At 38.0% G+C, this 20,359-nt stretch overlaps 1 protein-coding gene and 2 non-coding genes across 4 annotated transcripts in view; 1 reads left to right on the plus strand and 2 right to left on the minus strand.

Annotated features, from left to right (window-relative positions):
- Positions 1-20,359, minus strand: part of SNW1 (SNW domain containing 1) — a 32,893-nt gene that overhangs the window by 11,558 nt on the left and 976 nt on the right. For both annotated transcript variants that reach the window (XM_081510559.1, XM_081510558.1), the window contains exons 2-7: positions 17,076-17,229; positions 13,433-13,594; positions 3,675-3,770; positions 3,476-3,582; positions 2,438-2,542; positions 401-470 (exon numbers count right to left, since the gene is read on the minus strand). In XM_081510559.1, the coding sequence (XP_081366685.1) occupies positions 401-470; positions 2,438-2,542; positions 3,476-3,582; positions 3,675-3,770; positions 13,433-13,594; positions 17,076-17,229 (694 nt within the window). The remainder of the gene's footprint in view (positions 1-400; positions 471-2,437; positions 2,543-3,475; positions 3,583-3,674; positions 3,771-13,432; positions 13,595-17,075; positions 17,230-20,359) is intronic.
- TRNAC-ACA (transfer RNA cysteine (anticodon ACA)) lies at positions 5,085-5,156 on the plus strand. The gene has a single exon. It is a non-coding gene; the product is annotated as a tRNA-Cys (tRNA).
- LOC145515929 (U6 spliceosomal RNA) lies at positions 17,625-17,727 on the minus strand. Its single transcript, XR_014061134.1, has one exon. It is a non-coding gene; the product is annotated as a U6 spliceosomal RNA (small nuclear RNA).

A 20,359-nucleotide genomic window follows, 5' to 3' on the forward strand; every position in this document is an offset into this window, starting at 1 on the left:
CCAGATGAAAACTTTTTCTTTTAGCTGGGTAATAAAATATACCTAAAAAAAAAAGTCATCTGGACTATCAATTACAGACCTAATGATCCTAGGAACTTACTTCCTACAACTATGATAAAATCTGTTCAAACAGCAGACTCTCTTCATTCCATTAAAAGCAGGGGTTAGGTTATTAATCATAAAGCTAACAGGGTAACATTTTACATACATTCTCATACTATGGAACCACATGTTACAATCTTGAGTGGGTCCCTATTTGATCTTGAAAAACAAGTTAAAGGAACAATACGTTTGGTGGAAAGTAATAATATAGGCATCTAGAATTTATTCTATAGGAGGTTACTTATAAATTAGTAATCACGAGTACAAAAAGAGATTTTAAACTAGAGCAAAGATTTACCTTTCGGCTAGGAGAATGCATGACAGGTGCAGGAGGAGAAGGTGGTCCCCGAGGAATTTTCTTATTAATCCTGAAGGATAAACCAAAGCACAACCACAGAATGATACACATTTTTCCTTTTTAGTCAGTAAGTCAAGTCTTCCCTCCTCATTTTTTATTACATAAAGCTTCAAACAGACACAAAAACAAGAGTGTATAATGAATGTCCATCTATTAATACAGCAATGTGTTGAGAAGCTAAAGCGGGTGTATTCAATCAAGAATGCGTAGATTAAGACCTGCTGAAAAGGGGGCACAAGCCACCCACACAGGGTCCTCAGATAGCCCTCTCAGCCTCCAAGCTCTCACTCTGGAGAAGTGAAACCCAACTGGGTCATTTCGATTTAAGGTGCAGTTTTAATACACCCACGTGATGAAGCACAGTCACAAGATTTATTATTACTTAAAGACCTCAGAAGTGAGGGGTGAGGAGAGAGCAAAGAACTAGAGGAAGAACGATCCTCTGTCCTAGGCCACAAGTGAGCAGGAGACAGAGAGCAGGGTAGTAATACCTAGGTGGCTGGGACAGAGGAGTCTAACTTTTCCTGGGACTTAACTCTAAGTGGTTATAGTCGTCCCCTGGTATCCAAGGATTGGTTCCTGGACGTCAAGGATACCAAAATCCATGAATGCTTAAGTCTCTTAAACAAAATGGAGTAATATTTCCATATAAACTACACACATTCTTCCTTATATTTTAAATCATTTCTAGATTACATCTAATACAATGTAAATGTTGTGTAAATAGTTGTGGTGGGCATGACATTTAAGTTTCGTTTTTGAGAACTTAGTGGAATTGTTTTTTCCTTTTTGCTAGGCCACGTGGCATGTAGGATCTTAGTTTCCCAACCAGGGATAGAACTCCTGTCCCCTGCAGTAGAAGCACAGAGTCCTAACCACTGGACTCCCAGAGGAAACCCTCCTGACTATTTTCAATCCGTAGTTGGTTTAATTTGCAGATGCAGAACCTGTGGACATGAAGAGCCAACTATGTTTTAAAATGTTCCCTGGGAAAGGCAAAGTGGGAACTTATGACTGGCATCCTAAATGCAAGTCCTAATTTAGATGTCCTGTTTCTACATTGGGAGTAGGGTCATCATACTGCAAAATGCCTAGGCAGCACCTCGGGGGGGAAAAAGCTGTTTGCCTCAAAAGTTGTTTTTCTTATCACAACCACTCAGTTTCAACAATTATTAAAACCCAGCCAACTCTGTCATCATCATCACTACCCACTTCACCTCCACCGTATTATCATTTCATCGAATAATATTTTGCCTCGTAAAAAACAGCTTTATTGAGGCACAACTAACATACAATTAACTATACATAAAATGTACAATCTGATTAACTTTTGACACAAGTAAACACAATTTACTTGTGTGAGATAATCATCACAATTAAAATACTGAACATACCCATCACCTCCAAGTTTCTGCACGCCCCTTTGCCTATGCCTCTTTTTCCTGTTGTCTCTTATCCATACTCCCTCCCTCCTCACAGGCAACCACTGATCTACTTCCTGTCATTATAAATTAGTCTGCATTTTCTAGAGTTTTATATAAAAGGAATCATACAGTATGTACTTGTGTTTCTCTAGCTTCTCAGCATAATTATTTTGAGATTCACCCATGTCACTGTACATATTAAAGTTTGTTTCTTTTTATGGCTCAACAGTATTCCATGTACGAAAGTGAAAGTCGCACAGTCGTGTCCAACTCTGTGTGACCCCATGGACTATACAGTCCACGGTCTTCTCTAGGCCAGAATACTAGAGTGGGTAACCTTTCCCTTCTCCAGGGATCTTCCCAACCCAGGGATTAAACCCAGGTCTCTCGCATTGCAGGTGGATTCTTTACCAGCTGAGCCACCAGGGAAGCATTCCATGTATAGATGCCCTACATTTTGTTTATCCATTTATATGCTGATGGACATTTCCCTCCTTTGTGATATCTTTTTTTTTAGGAATAGTGGTGCCTTCTCATGAAACCACCTACTTACTTGAACCTTGGAGGCTCCATTGGATCTTTCTGCATTTCCACCATCCGAATAACTCTCTGTTTAGCGCCAGAGTTGAAAGCCACTCCTTGTTGAGATGGTGTGTATCTAAGGAATGTACATGAAACTAAAGGTATAACTAATTGAAGTTTTCAACAGGTATTTTACTTCTATTACAATCCTACGCTGGACTACATTGTTTCTCTCACAAAGCAGTAATAGAAAATTGCAGTAATATTTAGGCAGAGCAGATAGTAACAGAGGTAAGAGAACTAACAGCAACTCAGAGGTTATAAGCAGAATGTAAACTAGAGTTGTATTAGTTTGCAAATCATCCATCACAGTCCATTTTGAACCATGCTAAGCACTGTGTTCAATTTCATTAAGTAAGAGGTCAAGAAAATGGCACCTATTTTGTAAGTCTGCATTTGAGGAAAAAATAATATCCTCAGCAAGCAACTTAAAATTAGTAGTTTCTGAATAATCATAGGCTATAAAACAGAAAAAATGATGACAGCAGCCCTACCAGCTCTGAATTTTTCCTTAATATCTATGTGAATTATCTTTCCACATAAAAATTTAGTTGAGTGAAACTCCTCAAAATTTAGAAGTATTATAAGGATGGCTATTATTATATAAATGATATTAATACATTATTAATACTTATAGCATACTATCAAATAATTATAGTAGTGTTGTATTATACAATATTTCCAATATACTGTTATTATATAGATATTATACACATGTAATTTTAAAATGGAAAACTATAATCTCTATGGTTTACACCATATACTCTGTGTAACTGTTAATTTCTAAAAGTAAAAAAAAAAATGTTTTAAAATAGCGTAACAGCTAATATCTTAAAAGTGGACATCTTAAAAAATTCTGCTTACCATTTGCACTAAGAATCAACAGACTTCAAGTAATTACTCAAAAAACTGCATTTACAATTGTGACTAAGGATAATGAAAGAATACTAGGACCCCCAACTCCAATCACTTCCAACATGAAGCTAATACCTCCAGGCATGATTCATACCGGATATACTGAGCAGGAGCCAGTTTATCAGCTGCTCGGACTGGCATGGCTGCAGCAACCTTCTGCGATACAGATTTTTCTAAGGCTACCCTTGTCTTTTCTGTTATCTGAAATAAGAAACGCCACAATGAGTGCTTTGAAAGTTAATGAAGATGTAAAAACTCATCTAAAATAATTACATATATCAATTCCCAGTTACCTCTTTAATGGCTTCTTCATCAGGTCTTTGCAGGTCTGGGTCATCTGCATTCATGACTTCCTTGGGAACCAGGTCAGTGTACTTGCTATAAATGACCTAAAATGTTCAAACACAAGCAGGCTTAAGAAAAGCAAAGAATGAAGAGAAGCAACCTCATTAAGTCATTTCAGAAGTCAAAATGTCCTCTCAGCACACTTATAAATTTAGGACACAGATTTTGTCTTTTAGATTTTAAAACCAAGGAAGCTTAAAATATATACACAAATTGCTGCCCTGGCTATAAAAGTTAATAATTTTCTTCTGACCTCATGCATTTAAATTATCTGAGATCTTCTAATCAAGTCAGTATCCAAATAAACTGTGCCAACAAAATCTTACGCATCAGTGATCCCTATTTTTGAGGCTCACTAGGACTTGAAATTAATGATGATATAAATTGCCTAAAGCACTATTATCTTGGATTACAAGCTCATTGGAATTTAAGTCAGGTTAGTGAATAATTTCCAAATTCAGTGGGTCTAAAAACTTTCATTGACCTGACCCTACTTATGATGTTTGTCTTTTATTGCATCATCTATATTCATAGATAAGAAAATGAACATATGCCATGGTCAAAAAACCCAGAACACATTCTTCCATGAAAAAAAAAAATCTATACACACACCTTATTTCACACTCATTTAGGACTGTTTTCTGATCGGTAGGCCTCTGCCAAATAGAATATTACCAACTTTCATGCTCATGTATACTTCTTGAATACTTCCATCATAACCTACATGGCAGATTTTACAGAAAAATAGAGGTACTGGAAATTTAACAAATAAGCAGCATTCTAGATTTTGATGCTTGAGTTAGAATTCTTTAACACACATACAGAGAAAGGACAACTTAACAACTTGCTTTCCCCCAATTCTGGGCCTTTATAGAATATTGCTCCCAGTTCTTCAACTGGATTCTCAACCCGAGTCTTGATTCAAAGGTCACACATGCAAGGGTGAGGCCTCCTATGACTACCCTTGCTACAGGAGCAATTCCTCCCAATCCAATCATTTGGTGTCACAGAGCTCTGCTCTCTTCAAAGCACTGCTCACAGTACAAAATTATCTATTTTAAATCTTTGTCTTCACCATTAAAGTAATAACAAAACAGCTAATTTATTAAGCACATATTTTGTGCCACTGTTCTTTTGTTTTATATATATATATATATAAACAAATTTAACTTTTTGTATCAACCCTATGAGGTGTGCACAACGATTATACCTGTATCACTGATGAGGAATCTCTTATTCATTACAGTATCTCCAGTGCTTATAACAATGCCTGGTCCACAGGAGGCTTTCAGTCAATAGTTTTTATAAAAATGAATGAATGTATGACTTTTACAGATACTCTATTCTATGTTGGGACTTCCCTGGTGGCTCAGATGGTAAAGCGTCTGCCTACAACGCGGGAGACCCAGGTTCAATACCTGGGTGGGGAAGGTCTCCTGGAGAAGGAAATAGCAACCCACTCCAGTACTCTTGCCTGGAAAATCCCATGGACGGAGGAGCCTGATAGGCTACAGTCCATGGTGTCACAAAGAGTCGGACACGACTGAGCGACTTCACTTTCTTTCCTTTCTTTCTATTCTATGTTAAAGGTGTATGTATACATGTTGGGATTGCAGAATATTTTATATAAGCTTCTGATTTCCTGGAAAAACTGCATCATGGATACAGGACAAAATCTCTAGCTTGTTTTTCTCAGGAATGAGAAAAGCAAGCAGGTAAGAAGTACAGATACTTTACCACAAAACATGTTTATTGATATGGGAGCTACGAGTGTCACCATTGAAGAAGGAAATGGCAACCCACTCCAGTGTTCTTGCCTAGAGAATCCTGTGGACGGAGGAGCCTGGTGGGCTGCCGTCTATGGGATCGCACAGAGTCGGACACGACTGAAGCGACTCAGCAGCAGCAGCAGTGTCACCATCCTCTCAAGAGTGTTTGTTTTGGAAGGTGCTCTGAAGCTCACTCTAGTGAGAAAGGCAAGGCTCAGCGCGTTAAGATCACACAGCCAGTAACTGATCTCAAAATCTAACACCTTTTCAGGATGGAAAAATCTATATCTTAAGAATTAAAAGTTATATAACAATCTCTGGAAAATACTACCAAAACTATGAAGAGTTAACTACTTTTATACAGCAATCATTACAGGAAAAGATTTTAAGTAAATGGCTCCCTCATAGTCATACATGCTCAATATAAAGTCTCAATACTAAATTTAGCATAGAAGAGCCATTTGCTGTTTCTTATTTGGGTATTCCAAAGTTAATAACCCTTTAAATGAGCATCAGTAAGATTCTAGCATCTCACAAAGCTGAGTGAAGGACATGTGAAGAGCGAGATTCCTCCAAGGTAATTAACTATAAAACCCCAAATTTTTATTGCCTGAGAACCAAACGTGCTGAAGAAACTCGTATCTCAGGAGACAAAGGGACTGCGGAGGATTATCTGAAAAATACAATATACTTTCGAAGGTATCAGGAGCACAAATGAGCTCTGTGAACAAGATAAAGTAGTAACTCATCTGTGAAACAGAATTTTTTTATGACTGAAAACTGGCAAAGGACTGGACTGACTAAAAGGATAAGCCTATCAACATATGTACCATTTCAGAGGTAAAAAGAAAACACTATCTTTTGGTTATATCAAAACACTATAGTTTGTGATATATTATGAACAAGGTAACAACATAAAATTTATCTTAGGGTTAAAGTTCGGAGGTTTTTTTTCAGGTGGGGAGGGTTGAAGGCATTCTTCTAGGTAATACCATGTATGTAACATTTCCTATATAACTATTTCAGATGGAAAAATGTAAACACTTTTTAAGACTTACCACTGAAGTCACCATTGGACAAAAAAAGGATTTAGTTCTATTAACATTAAATTTTTTTCTCTTTCCCAATTTTGTATTACCATTAAGTCTTACACACAGTATTTACATTTAGAGAGATCAATGACCTTAGATTTGCCCCAGAATATGATCCCTTGGAATCTTGCCTTGTTCACATCTTATACCTAGAGCTAGCATTTTCCATTCTTTTTTTCTGGTCATACCACATGGCACACGGGATCTTAGTTCCCTGAACAGGGATGGAACCTCACTCCCTACAGTGGAACTTCAGAGTCTCAAACACTGAACCGCCAGGGAAGTCCCAAGCATTTTCCATTCTTGCTCTTTCACTATTAATATTTCAGTGAAAAGTCCCTGGTTTCTGAAGAATACCAGATCCCTCTGATACAAATCAGAAATCACTACAATACAGTACAACTTCAATAATCCAATAAACCTTTTCATCCTAGGTCAAGGACCCTGCATATCAGCATCCTGAATAATGAATTTTTAAAAAATCTTATCTTGTACATTTAGTAGCCAGTTCCTATTACCACAGGAAAATCAGTGGTTTTCACACAGGGCAATGCTAACAGCTCCAACTCCCCTCCCGGGGTCTTTGAAAACATGTGAAGTGTTCCCAGTCAAAACAATGGTGGGGATGCAGGTGAGGCACCACTGGCATTCAATAGACAGTGCCAGTGATGTTAAACATAATTCAACGCTCAAGACAGTCCCAAACAGTCAAAAAGTGTCCCCCTCCTCCAAATACCAGTGCATAGTTAATGTTGAATTATTAAATCCATTCAAAAACTTCATACATTAATCCATCTACTTAAAAAAAAAAAAAAGCACATATTTATTAAAAGTGTGTAAGGAATTCAAATGTATATTCCAGGGGTATAAAGTCAAGCAAGGAAATAAATCCATCATACAGCCCCCATCCAAGTAGTCACTCCATTCAGTATCTTTCTACTCAATTCAGTGAGTGTTCCAGTCTTCTTTTTTTTAACCTTCATTGTGGTTATTTATTATTATTATTTAAAAGCAGTTTTCAGAGCAGTTTTAGGTTCACAGCAAAATCAAGAGGATGTAGAGAGATTTCCTACATATCACCCGCTCCTACACACGTATAGCCTCCCCCATTCAAGTCAGGGTTAGTATGAACCTGAGAGTGGTACCCCTATAAACTACTAGTCTAGGGTTCATTTCCAGTGGCGGCACTATAGACAGACATCTCAAGGCTTTAACTGTATAAGGAAAAATACTTTGGAGACCTTATTTGGCCAGAATACTGAAATCTAAAATAAACAGTTCAGTTTTAACATTTCTACTCTATTTTGAATACAAAAGAATCACCAATATACATATTTCATTTAAATATGTATATTTCATTTAAAATTACACAACCTGTCAATCCCAAATTATTTTCCTAAAAAATAAGAGGAAAGGTAGCACATATCAGTAAAGAATAGTCACCATTCCAAAGAAAGAGTGATGAACCAAAACAAAGGCAAATAAAGGCCTTTTGCCACAGGATAAATTTCCAGGATGGGCTCTGCATGAATAGGGACCTATTTTTCCTTTTGTAGGAATGGACTGTGCTTTCTTAGTGGCTTCAGAAAGTGTTAGTGTGTTAGTCACTCAGTTGTGTCTGACTCTTTGCAACCCCATAGGCTGTAGCCTGCCATGCTCCTCTGGCCATGGAGTTCTCCAGGCAAGAATACTGGAGTGGATGGCCATTTCCTTTTCCAGGGGATCTTCCCGACCCAGGGGTTGAACCTGGGTCTCCCGTATTGCAGGCAGATTATTTACCGTCTAAGCCACCAGGCAAAAGTGGTTTTCCGTTATTCAATATCAGTTCAGTTCATTTGCTCAGTCGTGTCCGACTCTTTGCGACCCCATGAATTGCAGCATGCCAGGCCTCTCTGCCCATCACCAACTCCCAGAGACTACCCAAACCCATGTTCATCGAGTCGGTGATGCCATCCAACCACCTCATCCTCTGTCGTCCCCTTCTCCTCCCGCCCCCAATCCTACCCAGCATTAGGGTCTTTTCCAATGAGTCAACCCTTCCCATGAGGTGGCCAAAGTATTGGAGTTTCAGCTTCAACATCAGACCTTCCAATGAACACCCAGGATTGATCTCTTTTAGGATGGATTGATTGGATCTCCTTGCAGTCCAAGGGACTCTCAAGAGTCTTCTCCAACACCACAGTTCAAAAGCATCAATTCTGCGGCGCTCAGCTTTCTTCACCGTCCAACTCGCACATCCATACGTGACCACTGGAAAAACCATAGCCTTGACTAGACGGACTTTTCTTGGCAAAGTAATGTCTCTGCTTTTAAATATGCTATCTAGGTTGGCCATAACCTTCCTTCCAAGGAGTAAGCGTCTTTTAATTTCATGGCTGCAGTCACCATCAGCAGTGATTCTGGAGCCCAAAAAAATAAAGTCTGACACTGTTTCCACTGTTTCCCCATCTATTTCCCATGGAGTGACGGGACCAGATGCCATGATCTTAGTTTTCTGAATGTTGAGCTTTAAGCCAACTTTTTCACTCTCCTCTTTCACTTTCATCAAGAGGCTCTTTAGTTCTTCTTCACTCTCTGCCATAAGGGTGGTGTCATCCGCATATCTGAGGTTATTGATATTTCTCCCGGCAATCTTGATTCCAGCTTGTGTTTCTTCCAGCCCAGCGTTTCTCATGATGTACTCTGCATCTAAGTTAAATAAGCAGGGTGACAATATACAGCCTTGACGTACTCCTTTTCCTATTTGGAACCAGTCTGTTGTTCCATGTCCAGTTCTAACTGTTGCTTCCTGACCTGCATACAGGTTTCTCAAGAGACAGGTCAGATGGTCTGGTATTCCCATCTCTCCCAGAATTTTCCACAGTTTATTGTGATCCACACAGTCAAAGGCTTTGGCATAGTCAATAAAGCAGAAATAGATGTTTTCCTGGAACTCTCTTGCTTTTCCGATGATCCAGTGGATATTGGCAATTTGATCTCTGGTTCCTCTGCCTTTTCTAAAACCAGCTTGAACATCTGGAAGTTCACGGTTCATGTATTGCTGAAGCCTGGCTTGGTTATTCAATATATACAGCTATAATTCTTCCAACAAACACTTTGGAATGCCTTTGTGTCACTATGTCAGGCACTAAGTTAGGCATCAAAGAGGAAAATAAAGACATAATCTCTGTACTCAAGGAGCTTATAATTAAACGTCACAGACCGTTATTAGTGAATGGATAATTACAACAAAAGTGATGACTGCTGCTATACATAGGGAACAGGGAAAAAGGACACCCAATCCAGCCAGGGAGGATCAGGGAGATTACGCTGGAATAGAGAAGAGTGAGTTGAAAGCAAGAGAATTTAGTCATAAAAAAGAACAGGGAGAGGACTTTCCCTAGAATGAGAGGGCACACGGGGGAAGTTCCCAAAGTAAAAATGTGTCATAACGGGGGAACTGCAAGAAGCTCCTTATAGCAGACATATTACAAGGAATGCCTGAAAGTTTCTTCTTCTGTAACAACAACCTGTAATGTTGATAATTTTGTACTGAAAATAAACAGAATGGCTAAAACTGGACTTTTAATTTTTGGATCTCAATATTCTGGTCGTGGAAATTGATGCTAGGCTAGAAAGGTAAGCAAGAGGTCAAGTGTGTCATTAGGTGCTTGGTTGGTTCTCATCCTAAAGATTATGGAAAGATTTTAAGTGTGCATGCTTATGCTCTGTTTGGGGTGGGGAGAGAGAGAGAAACAGAAAAACATGAACTACCGTTTTTTCAGGCAGGTAAGACAAATGCCAAGGAGAGGGGTTCAGATTTTGCTGCAGTAAATTAAGCAAGAAAAGATAAGGGTCTGAACTAAGTAGCAGAGAAGGAACCATACCTGAGAAATGTTAAGGAAATAAGATAAATCATGGTAACTAACAGATTGAGAGTCTGAGGGAAATACAACAGAATAGAATGAATGTTAGGCAAAGGCTTTTTAGAGAACATACTGGCATTATATGTCACATGTGAAATATGAATATCCTCTGACCCAAAACATACACTACAAAGATTTTATTTTATACAAATCTGTTGCTGTTGCTGTTGTTTAGTCGTATCTGACTCTCTTGTGACCCCGTGGATTGTAGCCCACCAGGCTCCTCTGTCCAGGCAAGAATACTGGAGTGGGTTGGCATCTCCTTCTTCAGGGGACCTTCCCGACACAGGGATGGAACCTGCATCTCCTGCACTGACAGCTGGATCCTATACCCCTGAGCCATCAGGGAAGCCGTTATACAAAACACTGATGTGCAAAAAGATGGTTACATATGGATCTTGATTAAAACTCTGCTTGCAAAAGTAAAAAACTGGAAATTTTCAATGTTTAAAAACAATTAGGGCACAAGGCCACCATGAAAATCTAGGTAGATTTTCCTTAATGAAATAGATCTCTATGTACTAATAAAAATCTTTAAAACAATACAAGTAAAAAAAAAAAATTCAAGTCTATGGGAGTTATAAGAATTAAAATCTCATTTATTTAAAAAAAAGATACGTATGTGTGTATGTGTATATATATTAAGTGGGAATACATGTAAAGGTGAAGTTACAAAGGAAAGGGGAAGAGATGAGATCTAGAATACACGTGATAAGATTAGGTTTAGATAGGAGATTTGTTATAGAGACAAAAGGAACAGTCAAGACAAAAAGGCAAGTGCAAGATAAAGAAAGCCAACAATTTTCTTCCAACAGTCTTATCTGCAAATAGATGGGGAGTCTCCTGTTAAACTGAGAGAAGATGGAGAAGAGTAGGAGTTAAGCTTGGAGGAATATCAAGGGAGCCCAGTTGAAATCTGAGATATAAATCTGCATGACTGTATAATTGTTTTCCCCTAAACTAGCAGCCATGATGGAGGAGCAAACAATGATATATCATTAGTGCTATCTTAGAGAGTAAAATGAGACTTTGGGAGAGAGAGAAGAAGCAAAGGACAGATACTGAAGGTTCTCAGGTACTGTCCCCAATACATTCAATTCTAAAGAGATCTTTTATCTCTGTTTGGAGTATTTATTTATAAGAAAAAAACTAGGTCTTAAAAACAGTTCCTTGGCTCTGGGTGTGGCTGCTCTATGATGAGATTATTTTAAATAAATTTTATTTTTGGTCTTTGGATTACTTTGTAAGCAGGGCCATCCTAAAACTAGCAAGTGCCAGTTTTTTACTTAAGGGAGAAAGAAGTTTATGCGATTTATTCTATTCAAATAAACCATTAAAATAATTAAGTATGTGCATATTTTGGAAGAGAAATAGAAAAGACTATAGACAAAACTAAATTTTGATTTTTTTAGGATACCAGAATTGTAGATTTCTAAAAATTTACTAGCACTTAAAAAAGCTAGTACTTGGAGAAGGAAATGGCAACCCACTCCAGTGTTCTTGCCTGGAGAATTCCAGGGATGGCGGACACTGGTGGGCTGCCGTCTATGGGGTCGCACAGAGTCAGACACAACTGAAGCGACTTAGCAGCAGCAGCAGCAGCTCCTTGGAAGAAAAGCTATGACAAGTCTAGACAGCGTATTAGAAAGCAGACATCATTTTGCCAACAAAGTCTCTGTAGTCAAAGCTATGGTTTTTCCAGTAGTCATGTACGGATGTGACAGCTGGACCATAAAGAAGGCTGAGCACCAAAGAATTGATGCTTTCAAACTGTGGTACTGGAGAAGACTCTTGAGAATACCTTGGACAGCAAGGAGATCACTCAATCCTAAAGGAAATCAACTCTGAATATTCACTGGAAGGATTGATGCTGAAGCTGAAGCTCCAATACTTTGGTCACCTGATGTGAAGAGCCAACTGCCTCTGATGCTGGTAAAGAGGGCAGAAGGAGAAGAGGATGGCAGAGGATGGGATGGTTAGATGGCATCACTGACTCCATGGACATGAGTTGGAGCAAACTCTGGGAGACACTGAAGGACAGGGAAGCCTGGTGTGCTGCAGTCCACAGGGTTGCAAAGAGTCAGATACGACTGCGTGACTAAACAACAATATGTGTGCACAGATTTTGTTCAAAGTCTGTGTTATCTTCGGGCTATAGGTTCTATAGTGACAGTGACTATATCTATTTCTATATATAAATATGCCCACAATGTGTACACACAGTGCCCAGCACACAGTCATCACATAAATATCTGCTGGATTAACATATTACAATACAAACAAACTACTCTCTTTAAAAGAAGGTAAAGGGACAATGTGTATCAGGAGGCAAATTTGGAAAGCTTCATATTTGACCTGGATCCCAAAGGATAGTCTGAATTTTATTAAGTATATGTGGTTAGAGTACTCTAGTCATAGTAAACAATCATCAGTGGCATCAAGGTACAGGTTATGTTCAAATTAACTATTGCCATAGTTTGGTCTGGCTATAGCGTTGGTGATAAAGGTGATAAAGGTAATAAAGTTAGGCTGAAAAATCTTCAAAAAAAATAAATAAATAAATAAAAATAAAAAAGCTAGTACTATAAAAGAATTGTTTTTTATATATGATGCTATATGTCAATTATATCTCAGTAAAACTAGAAGGGAAACAAGAATTGTTTTTAAAATGTAAAACAAATACATGGAATCCCTAAGGATTAATATATATAAACTTATCATCAATTTGAGGAATTTCTAAGGAAAAAGTCATTGCTGTTATGAAGCCATATTACATTGTTCATACTGTTATGAAGTCATCTTCAGTTAGCCTAAGTATATTTCATTGTTACTTTTAACATAAACTAAATGGCCAAAGATTTATCATTTTCACACAATTAAAAAAAAAAAATTCTCACAAAATATTTATCAATGGGGGGAAAAAAATCAATGAGAGGGTTACCTTGTCTTTTGACTGTCCCTGTCGAGCAATTGCATCATACTTAATTTTTCCTTCAGCATCCACCTGAATGGCCAATGCATTTGACATTTTTTTCTTTCGTCCCATATCCAGGGGATACTGGGCCACGTGGATCTCTGGAAAAGCCCCTCCATCTCCAAAATCCTATATAAATAAAGAGAAATAAAAAGAATGTTCAATAATAGTAATTTGAGATTTAAGATACAGTCCCTCTTTCAGCAAGTAACTACCGAGCCCTTATTATGCTAGATCCTAGAGAAATGGTGGTAGACACAGCAGGGGTCTCTGATCTTACGGAGTGTACATTTTAGTGGGCAAAGATATAAAAGGCATAATTTTTGGCTTGTGATAAATGCCTTGACAGCAATAAAGGGGCTGGGAAAACAGGCTGTTTTTGATAGTGTGGTTGGGATAACCTTTGTGAAGAGGTAGTGTGAGGTAAAGCCTGAATGATGAGAAATCAGTCATGGGAAGATCTGAGGGAAGCATTTTCTAGGCAGATTAAACAGCAAGTGTGAAGACCCTGCTGCAAGACTGAGCTGAGCATGTTCTAGGAAACGAGGTCCAGTGGGGCTGCAGCTTATTGAGAGCAGAGGTGCAGACACATAAAGTGATTAAGTCTGTATGGGTAGACAACAAACATCAGACCATGAAACAGGTTCTAGATTATGGCAAGGATCTGGATTTTAAGTACATGGCAGGAAGAAATTAAGCAAAATGTTTAGTATAAGGAAAAGATTTTTCATTTTAGCATACATAATTTTCTTAGTGAAAGACAGGTCAAGCTATAGTTAGAGGAGAAAGGTAAAGAATTGGGGAGTTCCCTGGTGGCCTAGTGGTTAGGATTTCAGACTTTCACCACCATGGCCTGGGTTCAATCCCTGGTCAGGGAACTAAGATCCTGCAAGCTGTGCAGCACAGCCAAAAAAAAGAAAAAGTAAAGAATTATATTTCTTCTTCAGATTGTAAGAACATGATACTATTTATTCAGTGCTCCATGAGAAGCAAATAGGAAGCATCCAGAAATGAGTGTACCACATTTCTAATGATGATTATATATAATTATTTAGAAGACAGAATTAAGACTTCTAAAGGAGACAAGCTAAGTCTGTCAGTGAAGTTTAAAATTACAAAAAAAGTCTATCATTCAAGTTAACATATGAACATTAAATTTAAAGTTTTATTAAATTAATAATATTTGCTTAGTACCTTATTAAAACTTAGAAAATTTAATTCACACATATATTCTCATTTAATTCTTGTAGTTCTTCAACAAATCATATTTTCATATGGACAAAATATGTTTAGAAAAGTTAAAAGTGATTTTTCCAAGGTCTCATGGATAGCTATGAGGACTGGAACCCACATCTTTTGACTCTGAAAGTCTTTACATTTCCTACTAAACTGAGGTATCTTAGCTCACGAAAGGGCAAGAAATCAGAGGAAAAATATTTTAATATTAATCATTTAGAGGGGATTTGATGAAAAAAATTTATGAAAATAGCCACGTTTATGTCCTCCGCCTTCAAGAAATATTCCATTAGATCCTAGATATATGAGTTTCTAGGTACAACATGCTTACTTGCTAAAGAAAGGTTTGACATCTTTTAAAACAAATAATAGACCTGAAGATGTTTTCTTGTAAATTAGGCAGAAAATAGTTAAAACATTCCCCAGAATGGTCCTACCTGTACCCAGGCCATCAATCTGACATATGCTCAGATTTGCTAGAGTTCTTCAACTATAACAAGCACTTCAGGACTGTAGATGTGGCATTATGCGGTCATTAAGCTTGCCAGAAAATCATAGCTTTTACTTTAAAAACTAGAACAAAACACTTTCTTCCATAGAATATTCACTCTCCTCAAGAAGCATTCACAGTAAGTATTTCCATTAGCTGGCCATTTTGGTTTGATTTTCAAATAAACTGGTCAGCTCCACCAGGATATAGGAATCCTATGATAGTCATGTAAGCTTTTAAAAACTAATAGTACTATATGTCCTGATGCTGAAATGAAAGTAAGGATGCAATTTCTGTTGTATGTAGATGATGCCTGCCATCCTCACTCTAATCTATTGAGAGGCCAAACATAGAATATCTATAATCCCTTAAAAGAGACACTCAAGTCTTCTATTAGATAATGGCAAGTACTACCTTTTTGCCCCAGATAAGACAGCATTATGGCCTCCTTGATAATCATTTATTTTGCTCTGCTTCTCACAAATTAACATTATCAGTGAAAATAAAAGCAACAACAACAAAAATACCTTCAGAGGTGTCAGAAGGCTGGCCTTCAGACACTGGAATTAATAAAAGATCAGAGTATAGTTGAGCAAAAACCAACCAAACAAAAAAACCCACCAGGGAATATGTTAAGAGAAGACCTGATTTAGCTGGGTGTTCCTCTTCTAGGCTGTACAAAGAATGTGGCAGGCAGGGATAATGACAAAGGAGAGAGGCTGAGGATACAGTTGCTTTTTTATAGGTGCTGAGCAACATATTTCAATCCAATGAATAATTAGTTCCATGATCACCACTTGGAGGCATGTGAAAAAAAGTTTAGGACTTGACCCTTCCTATTTGTGAAGCAAAATTATAACCATGTAAAGAGAGAACAAAACAAAGTGATAAAATTACAATAACTGGGTACAAATGAATAGGCACAGAGATTTTTAATAGAGCAAGTATATTCCTTGGGAAGTGGAGGAGGAAAATTTGCAGGAGTCAGAATGAAAATAGGAAGGTGGAGAAGAAACAGGAAGAGGCCTTGGGGAGGCAAGCCTCAAGTGTCTGCATTTCTGGCTAGGTAAAAAAGGTGATCAAGCATGGGCAGTCTGCCCTTGGAATTAGGGAAAGGAATATGCATTGAACTGATGTACAAGATGCTGAGTAATGAGGAGAATTAAGTGCTGCTAACAAAGTTTGTTCTTTGCGATCAAGCTAGAGACATAAAAAAGATCATTTCAGATTCCTCATTCTCCCTCACTGACTCTGAATTAACCATCAAATTCTGTCTCTTATACCTTCCCCCAAATTGATCTAAGCTGTACATTCTCCTATTGAAGATAAGAAAATAGAGGAAGAGAGCTTAGGATCTGTCCAGGGTCACACAAATAGTAAGGAACACAGCTATAAGGAAAAAAAGATTAATTAAAAAAATCTTCTTGTCTGTGTTCTATCCACTACACCTAACAGGAAAGAAATCAGAAAAGCAAATGCTGCCAGAGTTTTCCCTGGAGGAGAGCTGTTTCTTCAGGGTGATGTGGCACTGTGCACGTAGGGAAGCTGGAGGGAAAGGTATCTGAACATGAAACCATTCTTACATTTTTTTCTCTTACTTCCCCATTATTTTCCATACACTATAAGCCCCAATTTATAAAGGGTATGTTAACTGCTTCTGTACATGAGTAACAGTTTGACATAAGAGACATACATTGGTATGCTTCTCCAGTGATCAAAGCAATGAGAATAAGCAAGAACAAAAAGCTCAATCTTCTGAGGGAAGTACATGTCTTGAGAGCTCACAACCAGAATCTCTATCATACCGGAACTCTTATGCAACAGTTCTAGGGTTTACATTTACTTTACAAAGGTGCTATAATAAACTTTAGCAAAACCGTTTACCTCTAATAACCGAGGTATCCAGCCTTTCCGGTAACCATACGGGGGAGGCTCTCTTCGGGAGGAGACCAGTGAGGTCTGTCGTGATCTCTGGGATCGTGCCTTTTCTTCAGCCTCAAGCTGGTCCTGAGACAGCTGAGTAGGTGCAGGTAAAAAGCTAGAAACAAAGACAAAAAAGGTAAGAATTTTAAAAACTCTTACATTTTATCTTTGCAATTTGGCCATGAAACACTATTTTCCTATAATATTTCTTCCTTTGAGCAAAAGAGCAAACTTTCCAATGATTTATGGCAGGGTTAAATACTTCTTGCTTTATTATGCCTGGAAAAGAAATAAGTACTCAGAGACATACAGCAAAAATATCTGACCAGGATGCAGGCAACCAGTGCCCAAAATTAACAGATATTTCACATAATAAACCACGAGTTTTTATGCCTCCATATTTCTTTTCTTGTAACAAGTAAATTTTCTCAATTACCGAGGGGTCAACTCTCTAGAATATGATTTTCTTAGTGTCTTTAATACCCCTTAAAAAAAAAAATGGAACACCTCACAAATTTCATATTCACTTCACGCGTGTCATCTTCGTGCAGAGGCCACGCTAATCTTATCTGTATTGTTCCAATTTTAGTACATGTGCTGCTGAACCAAGCACTTTACTATTCTTTTACTTCTTATTTTTAACTATTTTACCATTATGCTTCCTACGTTCAACTATTTTAGCATCAATACAAAAAAATAAGTATTAGCACTGAAAGTAACAAAGAGGTGGATAAAAAAAGAAAGAGAACAGGAGATGCATATTTAAGTGCATTTTCCCAAGGGTATCTAGTTTTGAATGTAATTTAAAACTTAAGAGGTTTTAACCATTCTTAACTTTTAAGTATGATAAAAGTTATTACAGAGATATACCAAAGTACCACAAAAGGATTCCAGTATGTAAATAATACACCCAATGGAAAAGTTAGGGTTCCTTTGTGATTCTTGGCTAGTAAGAATATTTGAATAAGCAGCAGAGCTTATTTATTAAAAAAATATTTATTGGTTGCTGGGGTGCTGTCACTGTGCTAGGTAGGAAAGGAGATGATGAACTGAGAAAGATACATGCGTGCTGTAGAGAGAGATAAAAATCACACAAATCCGTAATTACCAATTATACTAAGTGATCAGAAAAAGTACAGAGTGTTTCGACATCGAATGTCAGAAGAATCTAATCCAGTCTGGCAGGTCAGGTAATGTGATGGGAAGAACTCTGAGTTCAGAAGCTGTCTATGCCACACACTAACTTGGATTAGTTGCTTACCTCTCTGAACTTCAGTTTTCTCATTTGTAATGATGGACCAAAAGATTATCTACCTCTCAGAGCTGTTGTAAGTATTAAATGAGACCACCCATGAACAATGTGGCACAGAGTCTGGATACCATTCAGTGTGTGTTCCATAAATATTTGATTGCTTGGAGCTGTTCCACAATTCCCCCAGTGTAAGTTAGTTGCCCTGCACCTATGCTCTCACAAGACCCTCTGCGCACCACTACTACAACATCTGTCGTACTGTACTGGAATCACTATTGATTTATCTTTCTTTCTCTCATTAGACTGTAGGCAACTTGAGGGCAGGAATCACACTTTCTGTTTCTTTAATCCTTAACTCTTAAGGCACTGCCTAACTAGCTCACAATAGGGCCTACTTAAACGTTGGCTAGAGAAATAAATTCACTCTACCCTTTGCACTCATCATTTTTCAGTCACGACAAACTTACTGCCTTTCTTTAAAGAAGCCATCTCTGTATCTTTACATTTGCTTTCCCACTGCCATAGGTATTCTATTTACTTATTAAGAAAACTCTTCATCAGATTCTTCAGTGCTTGCTTCTTAGTATTCCTGTTCCTGCTCAATTATACCTCCCTACAGCTGTTACCTGACCAAAACAGCATTCCACCCCGCTCTTTGCGTCACTCTCTAAACCTTTATTTTATTCCTAGTACTTACTACCCGAAATTGTTATTGATTTGTTTACTCCTACAGTCTGTCTTCCCTAGAATGTAAACTCTGAGGCTAAGAAGATTCCCTGACTGACTCAATAGCAACACTAGCTGACACACAGTAGACTTTCAACCCATGCGATCCAACACATGCAATTTACTAAGCAAATGAATGGATGAAAGGAGTCAAAACATTTTGGGCTTATACCATAGCTGTTTTCAGTAAACCATGTATACTAACACATAAGAGGGATACAAAGTCAGAAACAAAGAAGTCAAAATATTTACTTAGGTTTCATTTCTCTTTTACCTTTTGTTGGAAGAACTAGTCACTAAAATGATCAAAAGGAAGGCAGCTTGACAAGGCAGAGTCTGGACAATCTAGTAAACAGGTAATCTGGCCTGGATTATAATGAGAACACATCCTAGCCTTCCAGACGTCTTAATGTTGTTGTTCCCTGTAAAGGATGACAATCCTATGAGGTACTTCCCAATGGTAGGGGTGGGCTGCTTAAGTGAGCAAAAGTCTACCTCAGTATTTCTCAACTGGAGGCAACATAACTACAATGCAGATATCTGACAACATCTGGAGACATTTTGTTTTAACTTGTGAGGTAGAGGGAGCAGAAGGGGTGGGGATGCCACTGGCATCTACTGGGTACAAGCTAAAGATACTTATGAACATCTTAATATAAGTAGGACAGCCCCATACAAGAATGAATTATCCAGCCCAAAATGTCAGTAGAGCCAGGTGGAGACATCTTAGTCTATCCTTTGCTTTTTACTAGTCTCTGCTGTTAAGAATCTCTGGGAGATCTTAGAGATAACAACACTTCACCTGGAAACTTGAGACTCTCTATAGAAACCAAATCAGCTAAAACTCCGCAAAATCAGAAAGCTATGTAAGTCCCCAAGACAAGCTATTTAATGACTGCACTCTGCTATTGCAATTTTAAGCACTCAATACTGACAAGATCTCTGGTATTTTTGCTGTATATCCTTTTCAATTCCATCTTTTCCACAAAGCCTTTCCTCATAACACTACTAGTCTCTGTCACATTGCCTCCCACCTGGAGGGCACTCACTGAAATGTCTGCTGCATGCAACACTTACTAAAGAAAACGCTCCAGTTCATTCAGCCCATTCCATCTAATTCTTTTCGCACTTTAGGCTAGTACTACATAATAAGCATTCTGTATTATTGTTTCATATCTGTAGGCGTTGTACCCCAATCTTCCCTGCTGCCAAAGACTGTCAGATTTCCTTCTGTATACACACAAACCCTAGGACAGAGCAAGGCACC

This window comes from Giraffa tippelskirchi, chromosome 7 (assembly GCF_054371585.1).
Source record: "Giraffa tippelskirchi isolate mGirTip1 chromosome 7, T2T-mGirTip1v1.2.pri, whole genome shotgun sequence".
Lineage (NCBI taxonomy): Eukaryota > Metazoa > Chordata > Mammalia > Artiodactyla > Giraffidae > Giraffa > Giraffa tippelskirchi.